The 25,677-nt window shown below is 48.7% G+C and overlaps 1 protein-coding gene across 2 annotated transcripts in view; it reads right to left on the bottom strand.

Moving 5' to 3' along the window:
* Positions 1-991: 991 nt before the first annotated feature.
* The window catches only part of CYGB (cytoglobin), a 48,894-nt gene continuing 24,208 nt past the window's right edge, over positions 992-25,677 (bottom strand). The window contains exons 3-4 of one of the 2 annotated variants that reach the window (XM_007072532.4): positions 24,865-24,993; positions 992-2,023 (exon numbers count right to left, since the gene is read on the bottom strand). In XM_007072532.4, the coding sequence (XP_007072594.2) occupies positions 1,958-2,023; positions 24,865-24,993 (195 nt within the window). In that variant the 3' untranslated portion in view covers positions 992-1,957. Of the gene's footprint in view, positions 2,024-12,910; positions 24,994-25,677 lie in introns of those variants that run through there. The other variant, XM_043527854.1, reaches the window with a different exon arrangement.

Raw genomic sequence — 25,677 nt, forward strand, 5'->3', positions numbered from 1 at the left:
CACAAGACAGCGTCCTGGGTGCAAACACTGGTCATAAGGGAGAAGAAGTACAGTTGGGGTCACCTGTATGTAGGACCGTGAAGAGGAGGGTGTTTTCATTAGGAGAATGATACCCAGAATGAAGCATCCCACACGTTCCGAAATCACCTTTGTTATAAAATATACTATTACATTGTAATAATATTTATGGATTTATTATTTATACAACCCCATAGCTGTGCATGACACTTGACAGACAAATCAAATGACAGACAAGTTGTGGATTTTGCAGATTAGAACAGGGCTGGAAGGATTAGGTTTGGCTGAGTAGATGGTGTGGTGCTGGTAGCTATGGAACAACGGTTATGCCTACACTTAGAGCTGGGGGTGTGATTCCCAGCACAAGCCAACATACTCGCACTAGCTCTTATCGAGCTAGCATGCTTAAAATTGTAGTGAAGCCACAGGAGTACAAGCGGCAATGTGGGTTAGATGTCCCCAGTACTTACCCATGGGATGTGTGCGGGTTTGTATTCGGGGTGACTAGCCCATGCCGCTGCTGCCTCAGCCAGGGCTACTGCAGCTGCACTGCTGAGAGCTAGTGCAAATGTATGTATGTGAGCTAGGAATTACATCCCTAGTGTAGAAGCAGCCTATGTTTCATTGTTCTGTGTCCTGCATCTTACAATATCTAAGACCTCAGCCTGCAGGCAGAGACAACAGCCATTTTGTTCTCAGACTTTAGTACAGATTGTTAGAGAGAAGTACTCACTGTGATTTCTCAGGGAAACTTTCTTTTTGTTCTTTCTTGTTTTGTTGTTTCCCTTAATCTAAAATAAAAGCAATTTAGCCTGAAAGTTTATGGCTGTTCTTTGTGTAGAGTCAATCTTTCCTTCTACCAATAAATAAATAAATAGAAGAAGAGAGAAAATATGTATAGTTACTAATTAAAATGTACAAAAAAAGGAAAGTTAATTATTTTAAAATAGTGCTTAAAGGCTAATAAGTATTTGTGTTCATTTAAAAAAATCACTATTTACTCTGCTTAAAAATAAAATATAAGTACGTCCACATCATGGAATCTGATCATGATTTTATTTCTGAACCTGTTTTTGAATCTCAGCTTCTAAACCATTAATTTTTTGAATAACTAGTACCTGTTTTTTTCTTTATTTCCCACTAATGCAAACATTTTAGTCAATCATTTGAAAAAGCTTTAGAAATAAACATCAATATTTCTTTTTGAGTTTCACCAGAGATAAAAGTCAAATCCTTCCAATCCTAATCATAAGGAAAAGAATTACAACATGAAAATGATGTAAAATCTGGGTCTGACTCTGCTTTATGCTAAACCAGTGTAAATAAAAGAAATTGACTTGGAAATTGATTTAGTAAGGTCAGAATTAGGTCCACTGTTAAGAGTTGAGATCTAGACCAGATTCGCTGTGATCAGCTGTATCATGTGGATGTTGCTAGAATGGATCATGCATATACAGTCTTGATCCTGAAAACTCTGATGGTCATGAATAACTTTTTGTATGTGAGTATGTATGGGTGTAAAGTTACTTATCTGTGTAAATGTTTGTAGGATAGGAGCTCTGCAATCTGAAGGTCTTTCCCATTCTTCCAGGCTGGAATTTCTTTTTAAAAGAACTCAGTGTTTATTCAACGTAACGCACGCTGCAGGGCCGATAGCATCTTAATTCTCAGGAACTATAGAAGGTCTCATGACAGTCAGATGATCTCATTCTGCTAATGGTCATATCAGGAAATGGAAGCTAGTTTTTCCCAGTCACAGCACAGTCATGGGAATGCTGATGCATGCGTATAACATTGTTGGTCTGGTTACAGGAATCCCCTGAGGTTCTCCCACATTCTAATATACATATATTGAATAATCACTTTAAATGAGACAGATGCAGTTCTCTTGGGCACTGTTATGGTTTAATGCAAGCTGCTCTTCATGGACAGCAGTGTTTCAGGTTGGCAGTGGAGGCTCTGTCACCTTGTTGCTGCTGGCACCACCACTGCCACCAGGGGGCTCCTGAAAAACCAGAGGATGCATCTTGCTAGTTCACTGCCCCCTTAAATATTGTCAGTAATTCCCCTCCCTCCCAGTGTAAGGGCTAAATCTTCTGTCCTGAAGATCTGTCTCCAGAGGGGAGCAGAAAAGCACCAACCAGCTCAACTTCTCTTCTGCTTGCAAGGTTGATCCTGCAACCGGGGGACCGCTAGAGTGGCACTGCTCCAACATATGGTCAGTGTCCATCCTGTAGCTAACCCCGTGGTTGGCAAGAGCTGGTTCAAGGTGTCTCATCCCAGCTCCCAGACACTAGGTGGGCTCTTAGGTAGAGATGGTCCTGAGCTGCACAGTTTAGATCTAGAATTTCCTCAGAGTTTTGGTTTGGTCCATTATAATAGCTGCAAAATTTGGATCTGGTTCTGGACTTCCCAAAGACTGGGCATGTTCAGATCCAGGGCCTTTGGTAGCCTCCTGCTAGACAGAACACAATACAGCCCCTTGGGACCAACATTTTCTGAAGTCCAACTTCGGCAGCCATCCATGAAAACACCCAAAGGCAGTGGCTGCTCTGGAAAATGTGGCCATAAATGACTTGTCTGAGGTCCTGCAGTTAGTCAGTGGCAGAGTCAGGAATCCTGATTCTGGATCCAGCCTGGATGAACCAGTGTGCACTTTGTGCGCTTGCACGGGGCCCCCAATCTCAGGGGCCACCAACCAGGATTGGGCCTAAGATTGCCACCTGGGTGATTTTAAACCAACCTGGCTGGTTTTTCTTCTGTTGCCGGTTGCAGTGTGCTGGGATTTTCTTCACTTGGCACTAGTGAAAACACCCTGGCAAGCTGCAACTGGCAACAACTTCTGCGTGCATGTACAGGGGTGCCAGTGGCTGCTTCCATTACAGAGCACAAGTCCCATGGCACCTGGGAGAGCTGCTGGCATGGCATCCGGGAGCTGCTCGATGTGCCGGGCCCTCAGCATGCCAATACGGGGGCTGAGGCTCCTGCTCCTCATGGCGCTGGAAAGTAAGATGGACCCGTGGCTCACCAGCAGGGAGGAGTACAGAGTGGGGACTGGGGTGGGGGAGGGGATGGTGAAGGGATTCAGCAGCCTGACTCCCCAGCTCATTGTGAGGGGGTGCCTGCGAGGGGAAGAGGAGGGTAAGGTTGGGGGGGTGCCTGCGAGGGGAAGAGGAGGATCAGGCTGGTTGTTGGTGGGGTGCCTGGGAGGGGAAGAGGAGAGTCAGGCTGGTTGTTGGGGGGGGTGCCTGGGAGGGGAAGAGGAGGGTCAGGTTGTTGGTGGGGTGCCTGGGAGGGGAAGAGGAGAGTCAGGCTGGTTGTTGGGGGGGTGCCTGGGAGGGGAAGAGGAGGGTCAGGTTGTTGGGGGGGTGCCTGCGAGGGGAAGAGGAGGTTCAGGCTGGTTGTTGAGGGGTGCCTGCGAGGGGAAGAGGAGGGTCAGGCTGGTTGTTGGCGGGGTGCCTGGGAGGGGAAGAGGAGGGTCAGGTTGTTGGGGGGGTGCCTGCGAGGGGAAGAGGAGGTTCAGGCTGGTTGTTGAGGGGTGCCTGCGAGGGGAAGAGGAGGGTCAGGCTGGTTGTTGGCGGGGTGCCTGGGAGGGGAAGAGGAGGGTCAGGCTGGTTGTTGGGGGGGTGCCTGGGTGGGGAAGAGGAGGATCAGGCTGGTTGTTACGGGGGTGCCTGGGAGGGGAAGAGGAGGGTCAGGCTGGTTGTTGGGGGGGTGCCTGGGAGGGCAAGAGGAGGGTCAGGCTGGTGGGCGGGGGAGGCAGTGGCTTTTTTTTTTCTGTCTCTCAGAGGTGGCAACGTTATCAGGATTCCCGATGGCATTGCGTTTTGGCCCAATCTGTACCCTAAATAACACCAGGAATCTCCCTTCTCTGTATCCCTCCAACCGGCCTCTGTGAAGGCCCAACGGAACCGTTCACGGTTATGGACAGGGGGCTGAATTCTGCTTGGCATTTTATCCATCCAGCTCTGGAGTAACTCCAATGATGGCAGCAGAGCTAGTCCAGATTTACACCAGTGCGAGTGAGAGTAACACTGAACTCCCAGGCTGCACAGAGCATTGTCTATTCAAAACGAGAAGGCCAGGACAGCCGGCCAATCGAGCCATTAGATGGACCATATGTTCCTTAGTGCTTTATAAATTCCTTTACTGGGGGCAAGTGGGCCTGATGGATTTATTACTAACCAGACGGTGCAATCTGAATATTTCTTTCAATTGGGGGTGGGGACTCCAATCCTTCAAGGCGAGCTGAGAGCTCCAAGCTGGTGATTGTATTATATTGAGAGACTCCAGGGCCCCTATGGGACCATTGACAGGGTTGTGCATAGGGGAGAAGTGGAATTTTCCACACTTCATCTCTCTTGTGAAACCAGCAGCCTGGTGCTGTGTAAGTTCTGGTCATTGCCCTGCTTTCTCATTTCACTGGGTGGGGGTACAACCAAAAGAGTCTCCCCACACCCTTTCCTTCCCTATCTTTCCTCCCCTCTCCTGTGTTAGCATTTGAAAATGTGGGAGGAGAAGAGGAACCTGATTGTAAATTAGCCCTGAAGAATTTTTCAATTTCAGATGTTTATTTCCCCCCCCTTGTTATTTAATCTCTTTGCTGCCAAACTGCAGAGAATTAATCTTGGTCTGGGCTGACAGAGTTTACAGTAAGTACTGTTCAGATAAACCATATCACCCAGCGCAGATGAAGAGAAGACAGGGAATGGGAAAGGAAGGGATGGACTCCTGGTTAGTATCATTGCTGGGAGAGTCTTTTTCTTTCTTTCTTTCTTTCTTTCTTTCTTTCTTTCTTTCTTTCTTTCTTTCTTTCTTTCTTAGTTTTTAGCAAAGCTCTTTGAGGGGAAAACAGAGCCAGATCCTCAGCTAGGGTAAGTCAAGTGCAGCTTCAATGAAATCGATTGAGTTGTCTCAGCTTACGCCAGATTGGCATCTGAAATCAATGGGAGTTAGGCACCTAAATATCTTTGAGGATCCGGGCCTTGGCTCATAAAGTGTAGTAGAACTTAATCAGCATCCAAAACGCTGCACGATGCCACTAAAGATGGGGGCTTGAGATCAGGCAAGTATGCTCTTTGGGGCTGGGGCTTTGTGTTCTGTGTTTGTATAGCGCCTAACACAATGGGGGCCTGGTTCAATACAATAAAGGAGGAGATGAAGAAAAGGGGATAGAGTTCCTTTGAGATTGCAGGATTTATCTATCCATATTACATTAATAATGAAATATTGATTCTGCATGCATTTCTATTGGCTGGCATGTTAGCTGTTTCAAATGATCTTCTATTCACCTTCTGGGGTGGAGGGAGAAGAAATTTGCAAAATGATTCTTGGTCTTTGGCGGGTTCCCAAATAAAGGACACTGCAGAGAGGGCTAGATTTGCCTGGACCAGCTCTGATTCGCAATGACGCGCCAGGGTGCAGGACTGGATGGGCAGTGGCACGTTGCTTGCTGGATAACTATCCTGGCGCAATGGCAGACTGGTGTGAGGAATTTGCACTGGGACAGCTGCGGGGGCTGAGGTTCAGAGCGGAGGTGCAGAGCTGACCTTGGCTTTGTCTTAGCCATTCATTAAACTGGACTTTTCCATTCATGTTCTCCTTCGGGGCAGGAGGGAGTCAAAAGTTTTTGAGTTCTGGAAGTGAAAGCTGCTCCGGGTGGGAGATGAATTTCTGAGTGTTTGAGCATGGCGTGATATATTTATCTTGTCTCTGGAGCCTGCCTTAGTCATATTACAACTGCCTTTCACTACAGAGTGGCTGAGAGCCCTAACAGCTGAAAAAATAAAGTCACCTTAATGATAATAACTTTAATGGGACAGGGAGGCCAGGCAAATCTGAGAGCTGGATGAATGGTTTGGGCAGAAGTTTGGATCCACCTCATTCTAGCTGCCCAGCTGTACCTGTCTGTGAGCTCAGGGTTAGCAGATACATCATCATGCCAGGTTTGAGGTTGGGGGAACCCAGCTGGTGTCAAACCGCTTGGAGCATCCTAGGTTTAAAGGATTGACTCTGGCTTTATTGAGCTTGTGGGAGGGAAGGAGAAAAAAATCCAGTGAAGGGGAATATGATGGGGTGTACAAACCCCACCCTGGTTAGCCAGGGGTTAGCAGGAGCCTGAGCCCAGTTAAGCAGGATGGCACCTGGTCCAGGGTGCTAGGTATACTTGGTGATCAAACCCAGCTGGGAAGGAGGTAGGTCTTCATAAAGGAAGGAGCAGGAGGCAAAGGAAGAGCTCAGTAGTCCCTCAGTTGGTGGTAGAGGAACAGGAAAGTGATATAAGGGATAGCCGGGGTTGGTGTACCCTCTAGGGTAGATGGCTTGTGTGGGGCTATGAGGTGATGGGGAAGAAGCAGCTCAGCCAACAGCAGGAGTGTGACCTTGGAGTGTGGAAGGGGCAGGACTCACAGGGGCCCAGGCAGTAGGCCTGCTTGCCCTGACATGAGGGTTGTGATGGATTGGGAGCATGGCCTAGGGCAGGAACTGGGGAGAAGCTTTGGGAGGCATTCTTCACTAGAGAAGCCTGGAAAGGGGCTACAGAGAAGGCCTGGTCTTGGTTGAAGAAATCCAGGGAGGAAACCGCAAGGAGTCTTGTGGAGCAGACCTTCAGTGCTTGGTTATAGGGTCCTTGGACTAGAACCCAGTATGGTGGGAGGACTGGGTTCCCCACTAGCCACTGGGGAAGGTGGCATGAGGCCCCTGAGATGGGGAGGTGGAGGACTGAACACCCTGGACAAAGGGCTGTAGGGACCCAGGGGCCCAGAGTTGAGTGCTGAAGACCTGACATAAGGACTCTTGTTTGTTGGACTTTGTCCCTTTGGAAAGAATGGGACTAACCTGTGACCTGGTGGAGAGCTGGGCAAACTGCTGCAGGATCAGAGGCGCTAGAAAGGAAAGAGCTGCTACACCATGCCCAGCCACAAAAGATGTGCCAATGGTGAGCTCACCCTTCTTTTGGGGGATATGGATTTAAAAAATGGACCAGCTGATAGGGAGGGTGAAAGACACAGGAGAAAAGAAAAGTGGGGGGAGGGAATCAACAAGTATCCTGAACAGACACTATTTCAACTTAACGTAATGTGTTCATCCCATGTTGGCACCCACTTATACTGGGCTGACTGCAAGGGAGGTGGGGGGGACGGGTGTCCCTGCAGTCTTAATACAGAGCAAGTCCCTTCCATGGAAAAAAAACATAGAGCACAGGCACAGATTCTCAGCAGGTTGTAAAGTGTCACCGCTCTATTGCTGGACCTATGATGATTTATGCCAGCTGAGGCTCTGCCCCATTGTGGTTCTAGGTGGTGACTTGAATCAGCCTGGAAGAAATCTAACTTAGAGTTCACAACTTCTTTTCCTCCTCTAACAGGTGAGATTTTCAAAAGTCCCTCAAGTCAGCAGGACTCGTGCTCCGAACTGACTTAAGAGCATTTAAAAATCCCACCTCTGGCAAATATGTGATCCAATGGCTAAGAGGTAGACTGGGAGTTAAGACACCTGGGTTCTATTCCTGTCTCTGCCACTGACTTGCTGGATGACCTTGGCCAAATCACTTCACCTGTCTGAGCCTCTGTTTCTCTTTTTGACTTGCAAGCTCTTTGGGGCAGAGACAGTCTCTCACTGTATCTGTGCAGAATCTAACACAATGGGCTGACAACTTCTGTTGAGACCTCCAGGTGCTACTATAATATAACGGGTGGCTTGCAACTCCTGGCACTTCATTGATGGTTGGAAGATGTTTGCCCCAAGACCCCTGTTGCAGGCATATAATGAGAAGCTCACATCAGGAGCTTTGGTCGGTTCCTTCCATTCTGCAGTGTGCCAAGTACTCGTTTCCATACTTAAATATTAGTCTAAAAGAATGGTCCAATTTGTGTCTGTCCTTGCTAAACTATTAAATGATTTTTGCCAGCATGCTAGCCTAAGCCTAAGATTTTAGGCTCCAAGTTCATATGTGGGAAGCTAACCATGTGGCCTGACTTTCAGAAGAGCTCCTAGCATCCTTCCCCCAACCCCCAGTAGTCAATAGCATTGTTGAAAATTGGACATCTTATTTAGGCAACTCAATGTGGACTTCAGAGCCAGCTTTGGACACTTAGTTTTTAAAATCTTGGCTGTAGTGTTTTAAGACACTGGGTGGTCTGGCTGTGACCTCCCAGGTGCTGGTTTGATGCTGGTGTAATTCCAGTGTTTTCAGAGCGACTCCTAATTTTCAGCAGTGTATGAGGGCTCAGAATCAGGCCTAGAAGGCTGAATGCAATAGCCATGCCTTGGAATCAGTCTGACAGCACTTCTTAAACCCCAGTTCAGTTCCATGCTCCCTGAACGGGAAGCTTTCCTGAGTTGGGGCCTTAGATTGTAACCTCCTTTGGGCGGCATCTGTCTTTGTTTTGTGCAGGGCTCAGCACTTTACTAGTAGTAATTGAGTGCATTGCCAGTGGTCCCAATGGAGGGACCAGATGTTACTGGTTCATCGGTCTGTCCTTTTGTACTGCTGGAAGGAAAAGGATAGAAGCAATGGTAGAAGGGAGATGGTGAAAAGACAAAAGGGAGGGGGGGCATGGCAGAAGCTCAGGTACTACAGTGATGGGTGGCAGAATAAAGACCTTAGAGGAAAATGATAGTGGAGAAGAGAGAGAACTGGAAAAATACAGAAATAAAAGGACAGAAGAAGGAAACAGAAGCCAAGGTAGAATCCATAAATTTCATTTATTTCTAAGGCCAGAAGGGACCATCATGATCATCAAGTCTGGTCTCCTGTATGACAGAGGCCATAGAACTTCCCTCAAATAATTCCTAGAGCAGGTGTTTTAGAATAAACCATCCAATCTTGCTTTTTTAAATGGCCTGGGATAGAGAATCCACCATGACCCTTAGTAAATTGTTCTAATGGTTAATTACTCACTGTTTAAAAAAAAAAAAAAGCCTTATTTCCATTCACTTATGGCAGCAGAATCCATCCTCTTGGCATTGTCCTTCCTCATTAGAGCGGAGAAGACACTGGGTTCTAATTGAAAGGTCTCCAGGTAAGTCTAGACTGCAAAGAAAACCCCCTGGCACTGCATTTCAGCACCTGGGTCAGTTGTCTCAGGCTGTGGAACTAAAAATAGCCATGTACGTGTTCCTGCTTGGGCTGGAGCCCAGGTTCTGATGCCTGATGAGAAAGGAGAGTCTCTGTGCCCGCAATCCAGTCCACATGGGAATGCCCACACTGTTCTCCATAGCCCTCCAGCCCCAGCCCAAGCCAGCTGACCCTGGCTCTGAGCCTCGGTACTGTGGGTTTTTCTTTGTGGTATAGACATAGCCTCAGTGGGCTAACCACAAAGTATGGTGGGAATGAGAAATGTGCAGGCAGTCCACAATATTGGTCACATCTCACTACAAACCCATGTCCATTCTTCCAGCTAGGTGAACTCTCTGAGCAATGATGGGGGGCCCATTTTCCAGTGACAACAGATTAGGAATAGTTATCTATCTACCGAGCCACAGAGACACTCAATGACTTGCCCAAGGAAGCTTGTAGTGGAGCAGGGCCCTGAACCCAGGTCTAAAGTCCCAGGCTAGCACTCTGCCCACTAGGCCATCCTCCCCCCACCCCCCCAATCTTTGGAATAGGCCATTAAATCAAGAGCCACCTTCATACAGAGAACACCAAGAAATTTCCTCTATATGATGTTCTTTGGCAAAAAATAGCCAGTTGGTTGTAACCACTAACTGTGGAAGTCAGGGGTAGGCCTGGAGTATGGCACACGTTCATGAAAATTCACCCAAACTAACCAGGCATTGCTGAACAGGACTAGGGGATGTGCAAACCCCCTGCTGATGAGCTCTGGTGAGGCAGAGCTGCCAGCCATTGGGCCCTATTCTGAAGACTCAGCAGTGAGCGCTTCTCTGCTGGGAGTGGAGGGCTCCACTCCAAGCTCCCACAAGTACTTTCAAGAAGGCTGTTGCTTGCTGTTCCAGTAATAATAATAATGCTTCTGTTGTACTTTTCATCCCAAGTGCTTTCTCAATGAGGGGCTACACAGACTCTTTAGGGCCATTTCTTCCTGCATGTTTGCACAGGGCCTGGCACACTGGGGCCTCTGGGTGCTATTGTAATAAAACAATAACAAATGATATTCTCCCCATTTTACAGTCAGGGAAAGGTCTCTCTGGTCCAAAGCTTTTTCTGTCTTATTTCTCAGTTTTGTTTGTTTTTAAATCTCATTCCATTTACAAATGTTTCCCTCTTGTATTCCCATTGTTCTCCTCTCTGTGTAGTTTCTTCCCGTTCCCTTTTTCAAAATAGCTTTTTCTTGAATTTGTGATGAAGGGAGGCGCTAGGACCCAGGCAGGAAGCTGAGGCTCACTGATGGAGGCAGGCTACCTAGCAGACTGTTTCTGCACCAAACTCTGAAGTATTCATAATTCATTGGAATTGGATTTTTGGGGGCTCACTGAGCTGTTTGCGGCTATTAAGCGTGGAACTTGGAAGTCGCTCTAGCAGCTCTGAGCTGAGCAGCATGTGGCCTAATCTCTCCACACAGGCACAGGCACGAGGAACTGTTGCACCACCAGCCTGGCGGGAGACCGGTTCTGCACTGTGGCTGCAGAGGAGAAGTCTTTGCCCTCTCTGTTTTACAGGCTCTCAAATGCCGCCATGGCTGCTGAGGTAACTTTACTGCTGGAATGCATTAAAATGGCAGACTATGCCTAGCGCAACAGGGCCCCATGAACTGCTGAAACAAGTAGTGTCATAGCAGCATTGACCCTCCCAGCCCTTGCACAATGCACGGCAGGGAGAGCAAAGCGGTCGCTTGCCAGTGGTGCTATGTGGGCCCAAGAAAGGTTAAACCCTGGCACGGCTTCTGCACCGAGGGGATGCAAGTCTCAGGCCTCCTACATTCTCCCTCACTTGCACTCAAGTACACCAAGCTTTTGCCTGCAAGGAGGATAGTCAGCTAGGCATTTAGGCCCCACTCGAGCTACTAGGCCTCAGTAACGTGGCAGCCTAGTATCCCCCTGTGCTCCTTTTCCTGCTCTTCACTCTTTAAACGGCGCTTATACCCACAGCACTCCACATCTGCAGGGTTGAGCTGGGAGGGGACAATGTGTCTGCAGGTTGATCCTATCCTAGCCACGGGGGAGATATCATTAAGGAGAGCTCAATGCGGCTCACAAAGGAAGGGGAACCTGTTTAGTTTTGGGGTATGATTATAGAGGGCCAGGCTCGGGCCCTCTATCTCTGACTGGAGATTTGGGGCCTGTGCATAACTTGTGGGAGGCTGAGTGGTGGCCGGGGTTATTTGCAGGAGAGCGTTGGGGAGAGCCCTGTATGTTAGCTCTAGAAATGAAAAAAAGGATGACCGTAGCATGATACTAAAGGGGTCCTTTAGGGAAAAATAACTTCCCACTCAGCAGTCCCTCATATTACTAACACACAAATGTCCCTCCCCACCCCACACTTCCTGTTATCCCTTTTCTTGTGGTGTAGTAGGTTAGTGACTTTGGGAGCTGGGCCTAGTTCTCCACTCTTACACCAGTTTGCTGCTGTAACTCCATTAAGTTACCTTAGTGTAAAGCTGATGTAGGGCAGTGGCGGGTTCTTTGCATGGTAACCCCACAGCTTTCCAGGCTGCTGTTGATCCTGGTGCCTTTCATTTTGTTTCAAATTGCCCAACACTTCCTTTTTGTGAATGTCCTGCTGGCGCTAGTCCATCAGCCCCACAGACTGAATCGATCTTTGTCTAGGGAGCAGATGCAACCACAGTGCAAGCTACCACCAGGCCCCCCCCACCATGGTGCCTCTAGCCCTGTCTGGGAGGAAGCCCTGAAAGGCATGAACAGGTTAGCCCAGTCTCCACACTGAGCCAACGCTCATTTTTGGTCACTCTGCTAGACTATTAGGGACGGGGCTTGTGTGCGTCAGACATTGGAAAGGCAGCGTGATCTAGCAGACTAAGGCCAGGCCTACACTCGGAAGTTAAGTTGGCTCAGCTACGTTGCTCAGGGGCGTGAAAGTCCAACCCTGCCTGAGCAATGTAGTTAAGCTGACCTAAGCTCTGGTGTAGACAGGTTGACAGAAGAATTTTTGCATCAACCTAGCGACCACATCTTGGGGAGGCGGATTAACGACAGTGATGGGCGAACCCCTCCTATCGCTGTAATGAGTGTTTACCTGCTATAGTGTTTCAAGCATAGACAAGCCCTAAGATACTGGAGCTCTTGGGTTCTCATTCTTTCTCTGCCACTGATTTGCTGTGTGGCCTGGAGCTAGTCTTTCTCCCAGTAGCAATGAGGGTACGCAGAGGTCTTCCAGGGGGTACCTCAACTCATTTGCCTAGTTTTACAACAGGCTACAGAAAAAGCACTAGCGAAGTCAGCACAAACTAAAATGTCATGCCGACAATGACTTGTTTATACTGCTCTATAGACTATACAATGAAATATAAGTACAATCTTTATATTCCAGTTGATTTTTTTTATAATGGTAAAAATGAGGAAGTCAGCAATTTGTCAGTAATAGTGTGGACACTTTTTTGTATTTTTATATCTGACTTTTGTAAGGAAGTAGTTTAAGTGAGGTGACACTTGGACAAATCAGACTCCTGAAAAGGGGTATAGTAGTCCAAAAGGTTGCGCACCACTGTTGCAAGGGACCCGTTCAGTTCCCATTGAAATGAACTAAAGACTTCCCTTTATTTCAATGGGAGTTGGCCAAGGTGCTAAGGGATGAAGATACTTCAGGGAGTGGCAGAGCCTTGCAGTGTAATTAAACTCTGAACTAGCAGGGTTGAGGATTGGAGAGGAGCACAGTAGGGTAGCTGTGCTAGATAAATTTAAACCAAGACTCTTTAAATCTAGCAGCCACCTTATATTTATCACCAGTATGAAAGAAACCAGGAAGAGTCTGTTGAGGATAATGGGTTTGATTGGTTTATCGATGGAAGGTACAAGTTCAGTTTAATGACACAATTTTGTCCTGTTACAAACATACTAAAAACCTACAAAAAGAAAAATTACATCCATAGTACACTAAACGGCATGTAGAAAAAAAGCACATGAGCTCCGATAACACGTACATGAACAGTACCCATTATAGTATTCTTAACACTGAAGACACAGAATTACATCTGACCAAATGGGTTCACAAGTGCAGGTCACTGTGGGACCAGCTAAGGACACACTAACAGACAACTTTAGCTATGGAAAATAGTATCGTTACAGGTCGTTAAATATTTCAGACCCACACTTATTTATCCCACGCTTTCTTTTTAAAGCTGGTCGAAGCTTTTTTTTTGCACTCTCTTGTCTGAGCATCCAACCTTCTTCTGACATCGCCTGTGTTGACCATGCCAACACCTGCACTGATACCAACACAACCGCACAGCTTCACTACAGCAGTGAGTAGGGAGGACATGCTCTGGAGGGGAAATTCAGGTCCCATTTCAGTCAATGGGAATGCCGCCATAGATTTCAATGAACCTAAGATCTCCTTGATCCAAAAATAAAAAAACCAAACTACAGCAGGATTCTACTGTAACAGTCTGAATGTGGCCATATCGCTATTGTAAGCTGCAGGCTTTGGCCCTTGAGTATAGCCTGTAGAGTAGGGCTGAGAGTTTTGTAAGATCCCTAAGGGATTTGGTGTCCTGGTCTTAGTTGGCTCTGAAATCTGTGTTTTCAAAAGCAAATCTCATAGGGTGGGGAGACCGGGTAGATGGGACCTTTGCCTTGTCCACTTCCTATGCAGCATGTTTTTTGTTCCCCCGGCACCTAATTTCTAGATCCTCATCATTCATCCTGGGATAAGCCATAGGCTGCAAAACCTTGCATGTCCAGGTCCCCAGTTTGCACTGACGTGAACTAGACTCCCCCTGAAGGTTCTTTGGCAGCCTGTGCAAAAGGAATGGGTGGTATCGCCTCCATTGGGAGAGGACAGGACTTCATGTGCGAGATACCACCCTGTATAGTGGGCACTGCTTGCTCCCTTGTTTGTACCCAAATTGTTTTGGGAGGTTTAAAAATGTCAGCCACAATGTTTTATACTTCTGCTACATGGGTACTACATATTCATATATCTCTATGCTCTCCCACTAGCATGTATAAATGCTGAAGTTAGCATGCAGGTATTCTATTTAGCTTTCATACAGAAACTCCTCTGTAGCTATAAAAAATGTGTGTGTATATAGGCTACAAATAAATACAGATGACATCCATATGCGGGCTATCTGTTGTGTTTGATCATTGCTCTCATGGTGCAGAACCCATCCCTGTTGAGGATTCTCTGCTCCTCTAGCTTCCTTCCTCAATAGCCCCATAATGAGGGATGAGGCTGGGCAGCTCAGTTTTCTGGCAACAACACTGATGCATGAAGGAGAAGAACTGAAGGCCATTGCCAGGGCTTGTACGGTGCAGCAGATGGGGCAGAGGCAGTTTTGAGATAATAAAAGGAGCATGAACTGCCTCTATTGAGTTAGGACATACAGGGGCATCATAGACACAGCACCCCTGGAACACGTGGCTGGTGTGTGTACCTTGAGTGGGGCACATGGTGGGGAGTTTCAAACCTGAGGGTTAGACTGCTAAGCCACCCTCTCTACCCATATCACTCATGTACTGGGTTTTGTTAGTCAGGGCACGCTCACTCTATGGAGTCAAGGTTACACCACGGCAGAGTCCTAAGGAAAAACTTTCAATGCGCCAAAGTCACTTCAGAGGAGCCTGAACCTCATCCACCCTGGAACAGTGTCCTAACCACCAGCCCCAAATCTCAAACCACTCTGCCGGAGCCACTGGGGAGAACAGGTTAAAAAGAGTAACAACCTAGACTGCTGCACCCCCCTGTACAGAGCCTCCATCCTGAAAGACTCTACCCCCCCACCCCGCCCCCGGGCAGGAAAACATGCCAAACTGCACCAGACTCTTACCAAATATGGACCCGGGGCTGCACTAGAGGTGGCAGCTGGAAGGCCCAAGGCAGAAGTGCAAGCACAGAGAGTAACAGCTGTGCAACCCACGTGAGAGGAGAGATGAGGCTAAACAAGCCCTTTCTAGTCTGTCTGTGTAGGAAGGGAGATGAGGGAAACTGTTCTTCAAAGGATTATCAAAGCCTTTCCACTGAAAAGTGGGGCAGAAAACTGTATCGCTGAGATGGAAGGGACAGCTGAGGCGGTATTGCACTATGGAGCAGCCTGCCATTGAACCAGAAATGGATAGATATATAACTCAAAACCTAGTGTGAACGATGTGATGCAAAGTAGACCTGATCCCAAGTTCAATGGGATCCTCTCTGTTGACGTCTGTGGGGTTTGGAGCAGGCCGTAAGATCCTGAATTGGCTACCCTTACAATGAATAATACCTTATTGTGCAAGTAGCCTCCCAGATTTCTATAAACTAATCTGAGTGAGATACTCTTTGCCATAGGCCCAGATTCTGCTACCCCTACTTATGTGGGCTTAGGCAACTTCTCATTAATTCAAACCGAAGTATATTCAGCCTGCATTTGCTTTGGAACATGCCTTCGTAACAGGCGGTTTGTAGACAAGCCAAGAAGCAATGTACTGCACATCCACTGGGCAGGGGAAGATGGAGCTGGAGATAAATGAAGTCCAGTTTCCGAGAATCTCCATTTCAAAATTTTGGATGGTGGTGAAAAGAGACCATTTGGGATACGAAACAGAGCTGTCGGGAACATGCAGCAGCTGTGTGTGTGCGCGTATGTTTGTGCATGCAAGAGAAAACCACTTTCAGAGCCAAGACCAGTTCTTCCCTTCTGCTCTCCCTCACAGCCTTTCTCATTCCTGTCTTGCTCAGGAATTATTTCCCTTCCAGTTCAACTTGGTTTTGTCTCTTCTCTGCTGAGATTTTCCTGATCTAAGCAAGCCCTGTTCTGTTTCGGGGGTGGAGAGGGGGTGTTGACTTTATCTGTGTCTATTCTCTGGCACGGCCCCATTCATTCTACTTCCTACAGCGCTGGTAAAAATAAGCATGTTTTTGTTTGCATGTATTTGAGTGGCCTGCGATTTGGCTTATTGGGTGGATCCTCCAGGGACAGCAGCTGTGCACAGCTGGATGGTATTAAGAAAAATGTATCTTAAAAAAAATACGCCAAGTTGTGCTGTGTCTTTCTAATGTGATTGCTGCGCTGAGTTCCAGACGCTACAGACAATCTGCTCAGGACACAAAATACCAACATTTTTGAGTGTCCACTTATTCTGGGTGTCACAGTTTCCTGGTCGGGGACAGCTTGAACCACACGAATACCTAACTTGACTTCAGCTGGAGTTGTGGGTGCTCAGCGCCTTTGAAAATCAGCCCTGGTTGTCTCCCGTTGGCCATCAAGAAACCGAGGCCCCCAGACTGATTGTGCGCTTGCACCTTGTGGCTTTTGTCCATCTCCCATGCCAGACTTTTGCAATGAATTCCATACCTCCACAGTCACAATCCTCCGGGCCTTTCATAGCCAAGCTCACGCCCACTGACCTGTCTTTCTGTTGATTTCAATGGCTGTTGGGTCAGGACCAAAGTCCTAGCTCCAAATCTAGCCTTGGAGTAAGTGACCCTGACTGGATTTAAGTCAATGGAGTTGCACCCAATTACACCAAGGGGGAATTTGGTCCATTACGTCTTATGGAGAGAAAAGGTCTGATGGGGGTGGGTAATTCCTTCAAGGAGACAATGATTGAAAACACATATTTACTAACTCACCTTACTCATAGACTGTAACAACACCTAGCACATAATGGGCCAGCTGTAAATCAGCATTGCTCTGTAGAAGTATGTGAAGCTATGCTGATTTACATCACCTGAGGATCCGGTCCACTGTCTGCACAGCACTTAGATAACATGAGCTAATTGATCGCGGTTTCTGCTTCTAGAACACCTTCCAGGCAAGGATTGCAAAGGGCTTTGCAAAAATTAATGCATTAACCCACGCTACGCTCCTGGGGGCTAGGTAGACGACATCTGAAATTACCTGTTAGATACTTATCCTTGCCCTTGCACGGGAATAAACTCAATGAATTAACAGCTTTTTTTCCCCATTTGTAATTAATATGGTCCTAGCTATGAAATGACCCAGCTGCAAACTTAGCTGACAGGTGGAACACGTCCCTGAAGTTCATACAAATGGCTAGCAGCTGAATAGACATTCAGATGTTAGCTGTTGAGATGTTTGTGCACATACAGGGTATTAATTCTCTAAATCAAGCCCCTTACGTTCCAAGTGACCCTGCATTGTCCCTAATTATAAATCCATGTTCCTGTGGGTTTTTTTTTTAAATCCTTTAATCTTATAACAGCCTCCACACTGGGGATTTATGACCATCTGGGGTTCAGATACTCTAGTGACAGAGATCAGACAAGTACCTGGAAAGACGGGTAGGCAGGTCAGATGGTTATTTCTATCCAACTGGTCATTTATCCCCAGGAAATACCCTCTACTAGGGCCATTAATGGTTAGACACACACTGTCTGGAAGGGTATCTCTTAACGTATCCGTTCTGCCTTTGTGCTCTGGAGGAAAGAGCTGCAAAGCAGAGTGGTTGCAGCTCTGCACTGTCCATGAGAGAGGCACCAAGCAAAACGACTCATGGGGCTATGTTCATTCTAGGCATGGGTTTGATTCACAAAGTTCAGCTCTAGAAGGGGATACGAATCCAGAGCATCCCACACCTGGGGGTTCTGCCCCAATGACCTGACATGGTCCACTTTTGAGTTTGAGATCTGGCTCTAACTTCTCCAGTGCTCTGGGATGGGTCAGATTTGGTGGCCTGGTGTGGACCTACTTCTAGCTATTTGATTTTTAAAGTATCCTTTGTTCCTTTCCTGGACGAATTTGTATTCTGTGTTCCTGGTTGTCAAATCTCTACCTTTCCTGAAAGGTCTGAAGGCCCCTGTGCTGGGTGTTCCCTATTAGTGCTGCAGCCAGTGAGCAGAGCCATATGTGCAGAATGAAGCTAATCCAGGAGAGTGGGGATGATTGAGTGCTACAGTAATGGCTGCGTAAAGAGGCCAGGTGATTTATAATGTTTCACAAATGCTAGTTTACACCAGAGTCTGCAATGATCTATGATCTATATAAGCCCAAACCTTGGCTAAAATCCAGGGCTCAAAAAAGAGGGGCGGGAAAGAAATTTGTTCATAATGTTTCCATTTCTATCTTGTTTTAACTGGGCCTTGGCCCAGGGGCTGCTCTCTCCACATCTGGACGTTATGTCGGCTCGCATTCCTTTCCTGGGCGATCCTAGAAGTCTTGTGGGGTTCTCAGTGTCTTAGGCAGCAGAGAGGGAGAAAGGTGATTGTAGGGGAAAAGGATGGGAGGAGAAAGCAACCAGCTCTGTTTAACAGAATTCAGTGGGCATGGCACACATCCCTGGCAGGATCCATTTCCTAGCTGGTAGGATCAGAGTGGGGTGACCTTGAATGGGGATCTTTCTGCACCCCACACCTGGCTAGTGAACAAGGTAGAGAATCCTATTTAATATCTTTACCCCCATTAGTGCCAGGAAAGGCAGGGGCGCTCATGAAGGTGCCTAATGAAAACCCTGTGGAGGGACTCATTCGCAGCCCTGCCCCTCTTACTCTCAAGTCTCCTGAGTTGTGCAAATGCAGAGGCTGCCTATACTGTGTTTGGGTGGGAAGACTGCCATGTGCGCGTGTTGCTTTTTGGGCTTCTTACTAAGGCTGTATCTACACTACACCGATGTCAGCAAAACTTGTGTCACTCAGCGGCGTGAATCTTCCACCCCCCTGAGCGACACCGACCCAAGCGTTCGTGTGCCCCGTGCTATGTTGGTGGGAGAGCTGCTCCCACCGACATAGCTTATGCCGCTCGCGGATGTGGGTAGTTGTTTTTAGTGCCCACGAGAAAGTGCTCTCCCATCAGCACAGAGTGTCCTCACCAGGCAGTAGCAAAGCTGTATTGATCCAGCTGCAGTGCTGTACGTATAGACATGCCCTAACCTGGCCCTAGGGCAGCCAATACAGAGAGGCCAGAGCATTTCTTGCACTGAAGAAAAAAACCTTTTGAGCTATTTCAAAGAATAAATCAATCTGGCTGCTAGTGAGTGAAGTCAGGAATGTCTGGCTTCTTGCCACCCGGGGAGAAATCATTCCCTGGGAGAGTTAATGTATTTATCACAGGCTTGCCTTCCATTCAGTCTTGGAACAAACTCCCTCATTCGGCTTAATTCTCTTCAACCCGCTTGGATTTTTTTATATATATAAAAAATTGGCCTCTCGCTACCCTTAAGTCATGTCATGTCTGAAGCTAGAAAGCTGTTCTCTCTCCCCGTGCGCGGCTTGGAGAGCAGCGCAGAGCCTAAGCAGGCTCAGACCTCTGTTCCTGAGTTTCTCTTCTGCCAGCTGGGGGTAAGATAGACCAGTGGTGGGTAGTGTGACATCATGGACACCGGTCTGCTAGAGTCTGGACTGAGACTGAGGTATTCCACAGAGGCCATTGTCTAACAATCAGAGGATAATAATTCTGGGGGAGATTTTCAAAGTTCACAATAGGAAATCGGTGCCTGGTTCCCACTGACTTTTAATGAGGATTGGGCGCTGAAATGCCCTTTGTGCCTTTAAAAAATTCTCTCTGTCTCCACCAAGCTGGTGGGGATTTCAACCGTTGACTTCAAGGTAAAGGGCTCCATGCCCTAGAATACCCTGAGCCATCTTTGCTCCCAAGAGGATTGGGGGATTTGCCAGCTCTTGATGTCTTCAGATTAACACTGGCTGCCTTTCTGGAAGAGATGCTTTAGCCAAACACAAGTTATTGGGTTCAGTGCAGGTGTAACTGGGGGAAGTGTAGTGGCCTGTGGTATACTGGAGGTCAGACTAGATGATCTGATGCTCTCTTCTGGCCTTAAACTCTTGAACTGATGCTCTCAGCAGAGAGACTAGGATGGAGACTGAACTGGCCTCTCTGCTCAAGACGGTCCCTCCAAGTCAAGGTCAAGGCGGTGCTCTGGGAGCACGGTGCAGGGAAGTTTGCATTGCTGCTCCCTGTGCTGTCCTTTCGCAATAGATAAATACAGCAGAGGACTTCAGTCTCCAGGACTGTCTGTCCAGTACCTTCCACCAGCACTACATTTATATACGTTTTAAAGGACCCTGGGTTAGTCTCAGGTTGGCTCAAGGAGACAGTGCAGGTTCTTCGCGAGTGAGAGAGAAGGCTGAAAGAGACCTATCTGTGGGTGATAAGAGAATGTTGTTGTTTTTTATCGGCAATTCTGATCAAAATCTGGGATCGGAATTTTTTGCTACCATTCTCCCCATGCATAAGAAATTCTCCCTCTTCCTTAGACAAGAAAAGGAGATGAACTTGGGGTTGGGGATAACGCCAAAAATCTGCAGAGACCCTCTTTCTGATTCCCACAATTTTCACTTGGACTCTTCAGAAACTGCACATAATGAAAACACTGGCTCAAAATGCCAGGGGGAACATTCAGCAAGTGGAGCCATGGGTCTGATGTGTCAATCCCAGGACATCTCTATAGGCTTTTACGAAATCTCGGCATAGCCCGGGACTAAATCCAAGCCATAGTACCTAGAACTTTATGGCACTGGGATCAGACGAGTCTGACAGTGCTGAGAGCCAGCGGCTGAACCAGCACTCTGGTCACTGTATGCTCAATTAGTTTCCCCGGAGAAGGGCCTGGTTCGGGGAAGCTGGGGCTGGTTACTAGATCAGTCTGAGCTGCGGGGCGCTAAAGAGCTAGTTAACCCATTAGCCGGAAGAGTAGAAAGGCACATGGGGAGGAAGGGCAAAGGGGGAATGAGAGAGAATGGGAAAGGTGGGTAGGCCCAGGGTAAAGGGAGAGGTCTGCGCGGAGAGATCGCTTCCTTCTGGCAGAAGAGGATGGGGTTTGGATGTGTCTGCTAGCAGAGCTGCTGCACAGACGGTGAAGGGTGGTGGTTGTGGGTGACACAAATAAATGACATGATGGTGTGTGTAAACCGGAGGTGTTACAGCCATTGGTACAAGAAGACAGGAATGGAGGGCCGGGCCCTGCCCCAGAGCCTAAGAAGGATTTAGTGTCTGATCAGCTCAGCTGAGGTTAGATTCACTAGGAATCTTATTGGAATTTGCCATTTCATAGCTGCGGGATGCTGAGAAAGAAGAGAGGCACCAAGGGCTCAATCCTGCAAGATGCTGAGCACTCCAGGCCCCCTGACATCTGGATCAGGCCCACTCGTGCTTAAAGTGAATCAGGTGCTCAAGTGCTCTGCCAGATTGGGGCTAGAGGGCTCAGAACTTTGAAGGACCCAAGTCCAGACGAGCAGCTTAGAGAACTGTGCGCGACAGGGAAGTGTGGCCCCCAGCTTCCTCCATACGTGACCCCCCTGCCCCAGCCCTCTGTCTCCCAAGGAATTCCAAACCTGTGGGGAAGGTTACAGAGAAACGCAATAAACAAGGGCCCACGTACAAAACATTCTGCTCCTTTCCACCCTGCTCCTCCCTGTGAGAGGTGAAGAGACTTGTGCTCTACCAGCCACGCTCGCAGAAAGGGACCTGGCCACCGCCGATGCACACGGGGAAGGATTTAACTCACAGCAGAATTACTCTCTTCTTCGTTGGTGGAAAATGGTGAGAGAGCGATAAATGCCTGTTTGGTCAAACTTCATCATTGAGTTTCATGGCCTATAACATGCACCAGCAGCTCTTTATTACTCAGTATTGTGAATTACGCATCAACAGTACTCAGTCCAGGAGAAGACAGTCCCTGCCCCAAAGAGCTTCCAATCTCAATAGGACTCTTGCTCTCTGACTCGCTTGTCTACTAGCTGGTCTGCATGGGACGAACAAGGCAGAACGTGTGTGGAGTAAGTACCGTCCAAGGGCAGGGTAGTTACGATAGAAGTATGATGTAGCAGCAGGCTATTTACAAAGGCAGAACAATGTACTGTGCTGGGTGAGCACCACATAACCGGTAGGGCATTTTCAAGGGAAGTCCCATGTGGTAGCAGGCTCTGTGGCACTCTGTTTGCAGTGTTGTTGTAGCCATGTGAGTCCCAGGATGTTAGAGAGACAAGGTGGGTGAAGTAATATCTCTTATTGGCCCAACTACATTACTTATCCTGTAAGTCATACAGGGAGAGGAAAGGGAGAAAGACGCAATGGGGGGGGGGGGCAAATGGAGGAGCTGGAGGAGTGACAAAATGAGGGGAGGTGGAAGGAAAGTTAATCCACAAACTGGGTGCAGTTTTGGGGAAGTGACATCACTTCAGTTACTACTTAAAACTGTCATTTGGCTCCAGACCTGCTCAGTGCAGCCCCCTGGTATAGAGGCTGCATGGGGCCAAATCCATCCCTGGTGTAACTATCGATTTAGGCCATGGGGAAAGCTCCTGGGCTCGCTGCCAGCACAGATCGTATAACAGAGTTGCCCTAGTGAGAACAGCCACTTTCTTAGGACCGGCTGGAAAGAGGGAGCTCCTGCAGAGGGGGTAGGAGTGGCACTCATGGTACAAGGAGCACACTCAGCCCTACCCCACGCTTTTGGTCCTCTTATGTGCCTGATAAGGGGAGAGTCCCAGCCCCACTCCCAAGGAACTGACCATTGTCGGCTCCTCAGAGAATGTCTGGGAGGAATATAACTGGAGACTCGCATGCCGAGCAGAATAAGAACAGGTCTCTCCCCAGGTGCAGACTACATCTGAGGTTTGTGGATAGTCTGCTGCAGATGGGCGCCTCCGAGGAAAAGAGCCCTGCCCCTTGCTTTGAGCAGTAGCACTTACCACTCGAGCTGGATGTATCCTGGAGACATCTACTTGGAAATAATTATTGGATGAAAAACATGCCAAGCTTCTCTGAGAGTTATTTGAGCAGATTGGCTTTTCATCGCCAGACTGCTTTACAGACATGCACTGATTAATCCCTCCAACACCCCTGTGCATTGGGATGGGGGGTATTACTATCCCTTTTGACAAGTGGGGAAACTGAGACAGAGAAGGTAAGGGACTTGTCCAAGGCTGCAGAAGGAGCTCCTGCTGCTAGACCAGGGTTTCTCAAACTGGGGTCACTGGACCCCTGGGGGTCCGTGAGTCATGTCCAGGGCTGCCAGCCCCACTGATCAATGCCTCCCCCTCCCTCCCAGTGCCTCCTGCACGCTGCAGAACAGCTGTTCAGTGGTGTGCAGGAGGTGCTCAGAGGGAGGGGGAGGAGCAGGGACGGGGTGCACATGGGGGAGGGGGTGGAAAGAAGCGGGGAAGAGGAGGGGCAGAGTTGGGGTGGGAAGAGGTGGGGGGGGTCTTGGGGGTAGGGGTGGAGTAGGGGCAAGGCCTGGGGCTGAGCGGGAAGCTTGGGGGTCCATGAAAATGTTTAAATCAAAATGGGGGTCCTCAGGTTGCTAAAGTTTGAGAACCACTGTGCTAAACTATGTATCTCTCCCAGAGGGGGATGCTGGAGAGAATCATTTGTTATAAATTAATGTGGGGATTTATCAGGTGCTCATGATACTGACGAGGACGGAATCCGTGTCTTTCATGCAGTGATTTTTATCAGGCACTTTATATGGAGGAACCCAGTTTCACTCTGAGGGCAAATGTATGCTCTAAGGAGCAAAGCTTTTTTTCCAGTGAGTAGAGACTTTTCATCACACTCAGGAATTGACCCTTAATATGTTCAGTTCATCTTTTCACCCCTTTCCTACTCATTGCATAATTCCCCTTCCCCCAACCAGAGGGTGCTAAGAGTAGCCGGGGCTTGGGTGCACTAAACCCCCCATTCTTCCTGCAGACGCACACATGCCAGTTGCGAGCTCCCTGGCCACTGGGTCACGGCCACTGTGAGTAGAACCTACTGGCTAAGTCAATTCAGGGGCCTGTCCCAGCTTCCCACTCCTCCTATGGGATGACTGAGGGAGCTGAAGGGAGACAGGCTGGTTCCGCAGTGCCTCCCCTTTTCCCCGGAGCCTGGGTTTCCCTGGCCAGCAGCAATCTGCTGCCTACTGCCCATTCTCTTGCTGCTGCCACTTCTCTGAGTGCAGGGCCCCGATCCTGTGCTAATTTCCTCCCCTCCCCCTTGCCTCAGGAGGCATACTCTCTACCCACAAGGCTGTGCTACAAGCCCTATAAATGGCATCCCATGACATGCTCTGGGGTGCCGGAACTGCTTCTGAAAATGCAGCAGCACACCTTGCAAGTGTGCTGAGCCCCCAGGACTACGGGCAACAGACGGCCGTGGAGAAGGGTTTCTGTGCCAATGAAATTCTGCTGCCTCGGGATGGGGTGAGGATGGGCGAGGGGTTGGGCTGCTCCTGTACCAGGGATTTATAGTTTAGTGGGAGGTTCTCTGCATCCCACACGAATTCCGGGCTGGAGTCTTACCAGCTGGGTTCTTTTTCTTTTAAAAATGCAACAGTTATGTGTTTCCTTTGCAAACCAGACAGGAGAGCAGGACATGACCCTGATAAATCACAAACCCCATGGGTATGGAGCCCAGGATGGCGGGGGGCACTGCAGACTGTAGCGGGTTAGGATGGGCTTTTAATTCTTCAGTAAATTCGGGCAGTGTGTCTCTGGCTCACCGCAGACTTTGAGCCAATGCATTTCTCAGGGATCAGATCAAAGCCAGGCTCTGGGTTTGGGGAGGTCAATAATTTACTGGCCTTTGGAACAAGACTGGGCCACCGAGCGAAATGATTCCCCATTCCCACCCCCTGCCACTCCCAACCCACTTTTTTTGCCACAGGGAGATCAAATTTGTCCTCTGCCATTACAGAGCTAACCCTACCAGGCTGCTCAGCTCGTGAGGCTCTTGAGGGGAGACCAAAGTGAAGTCTTGATGCACGTCCCTCCCCGCCCCTCCCTGCCCCTGTGTCCGCTCACATGGTGGAGTTTGGATACTGCACCCAGCCCACCTCCTTGTACGCAGCAGTCACGTGGGTGTAGATGAGGCTCTTCATCTTGGTCCAGGCTCTCTGCACCTCTGGGGTGAAGTCGTTGGCATATTCTTCAGCGATGACCTCCAGCATGACACCGGTGAAGAACTGGGGGAGAGGGAGACAGGAAAGGTTTCCTAGATTCTCCGGGAAACAAGGGGAGGTGGTCAGGGGCCACTGGGGCAGCCCCTTTTCCAAAGCAACCCTGCTGCTGAGTTCAGGGGGCTTCTGCCATCTTGCTGAGCAGGTCCATAGGGATACTTTACCCTGCTTTGCATTACCCCCAGCCATTGCTCTGAGAGATTGACAGACGCTCATTAGGCTCCAGGAGATGTAAAGCCGTGTTATTAGCCCCGCTGTGCCGAGGGGAAACTGAACCCCAGGCACGTTGAGAGCTACATTGTCTTGAGCCCGCTCATTTTAGGGGCCCCACTTTTTGGGTTCCCAACTAGAGACCAGGGCAGATCTTTCCAAAGAGCTCTGCACGGCAGGTATGGAGCTGGTTGGAAAATCAGGTCACAAGCGTCACGGTGGGAGTTGCTGGGTACTAGGCACTTTGAAATCTGTCCTGTAGTGTCTGCTTTTCAGAGGTGTTAACCGCCCACAGCTCCCACTGCCTTCCTGAGTCAGCGCTACTGAAAATCAGTACTGAGGCCCCAGGCATCTCGCGTTGCCCGCCCACAGGTGCCCAGAAGGAGGGGCCACTTTTGAGAAGTTTGGCCTAAGTGTCTTGCCTGAGGTCACGCCACAAGTCGGCCAGGGACAGAACCCCGGCGTCCTGCCTCCCACACC

The sequence above is a fragment of the Chelonia mydas genome, chromosome 14, assembly GCF_015237465.2.
Source record: "Chelonia mydas isolate rCheMyd1 chromosome 14, rCheMyd1.pri.v2, whole genome shotgun sequence".
Taxonomy (NCBI): Eukaryota; Metazoa; Chordata; order Testudines; family Cheloniidae; genus Chelonia; species Chelonia mydas.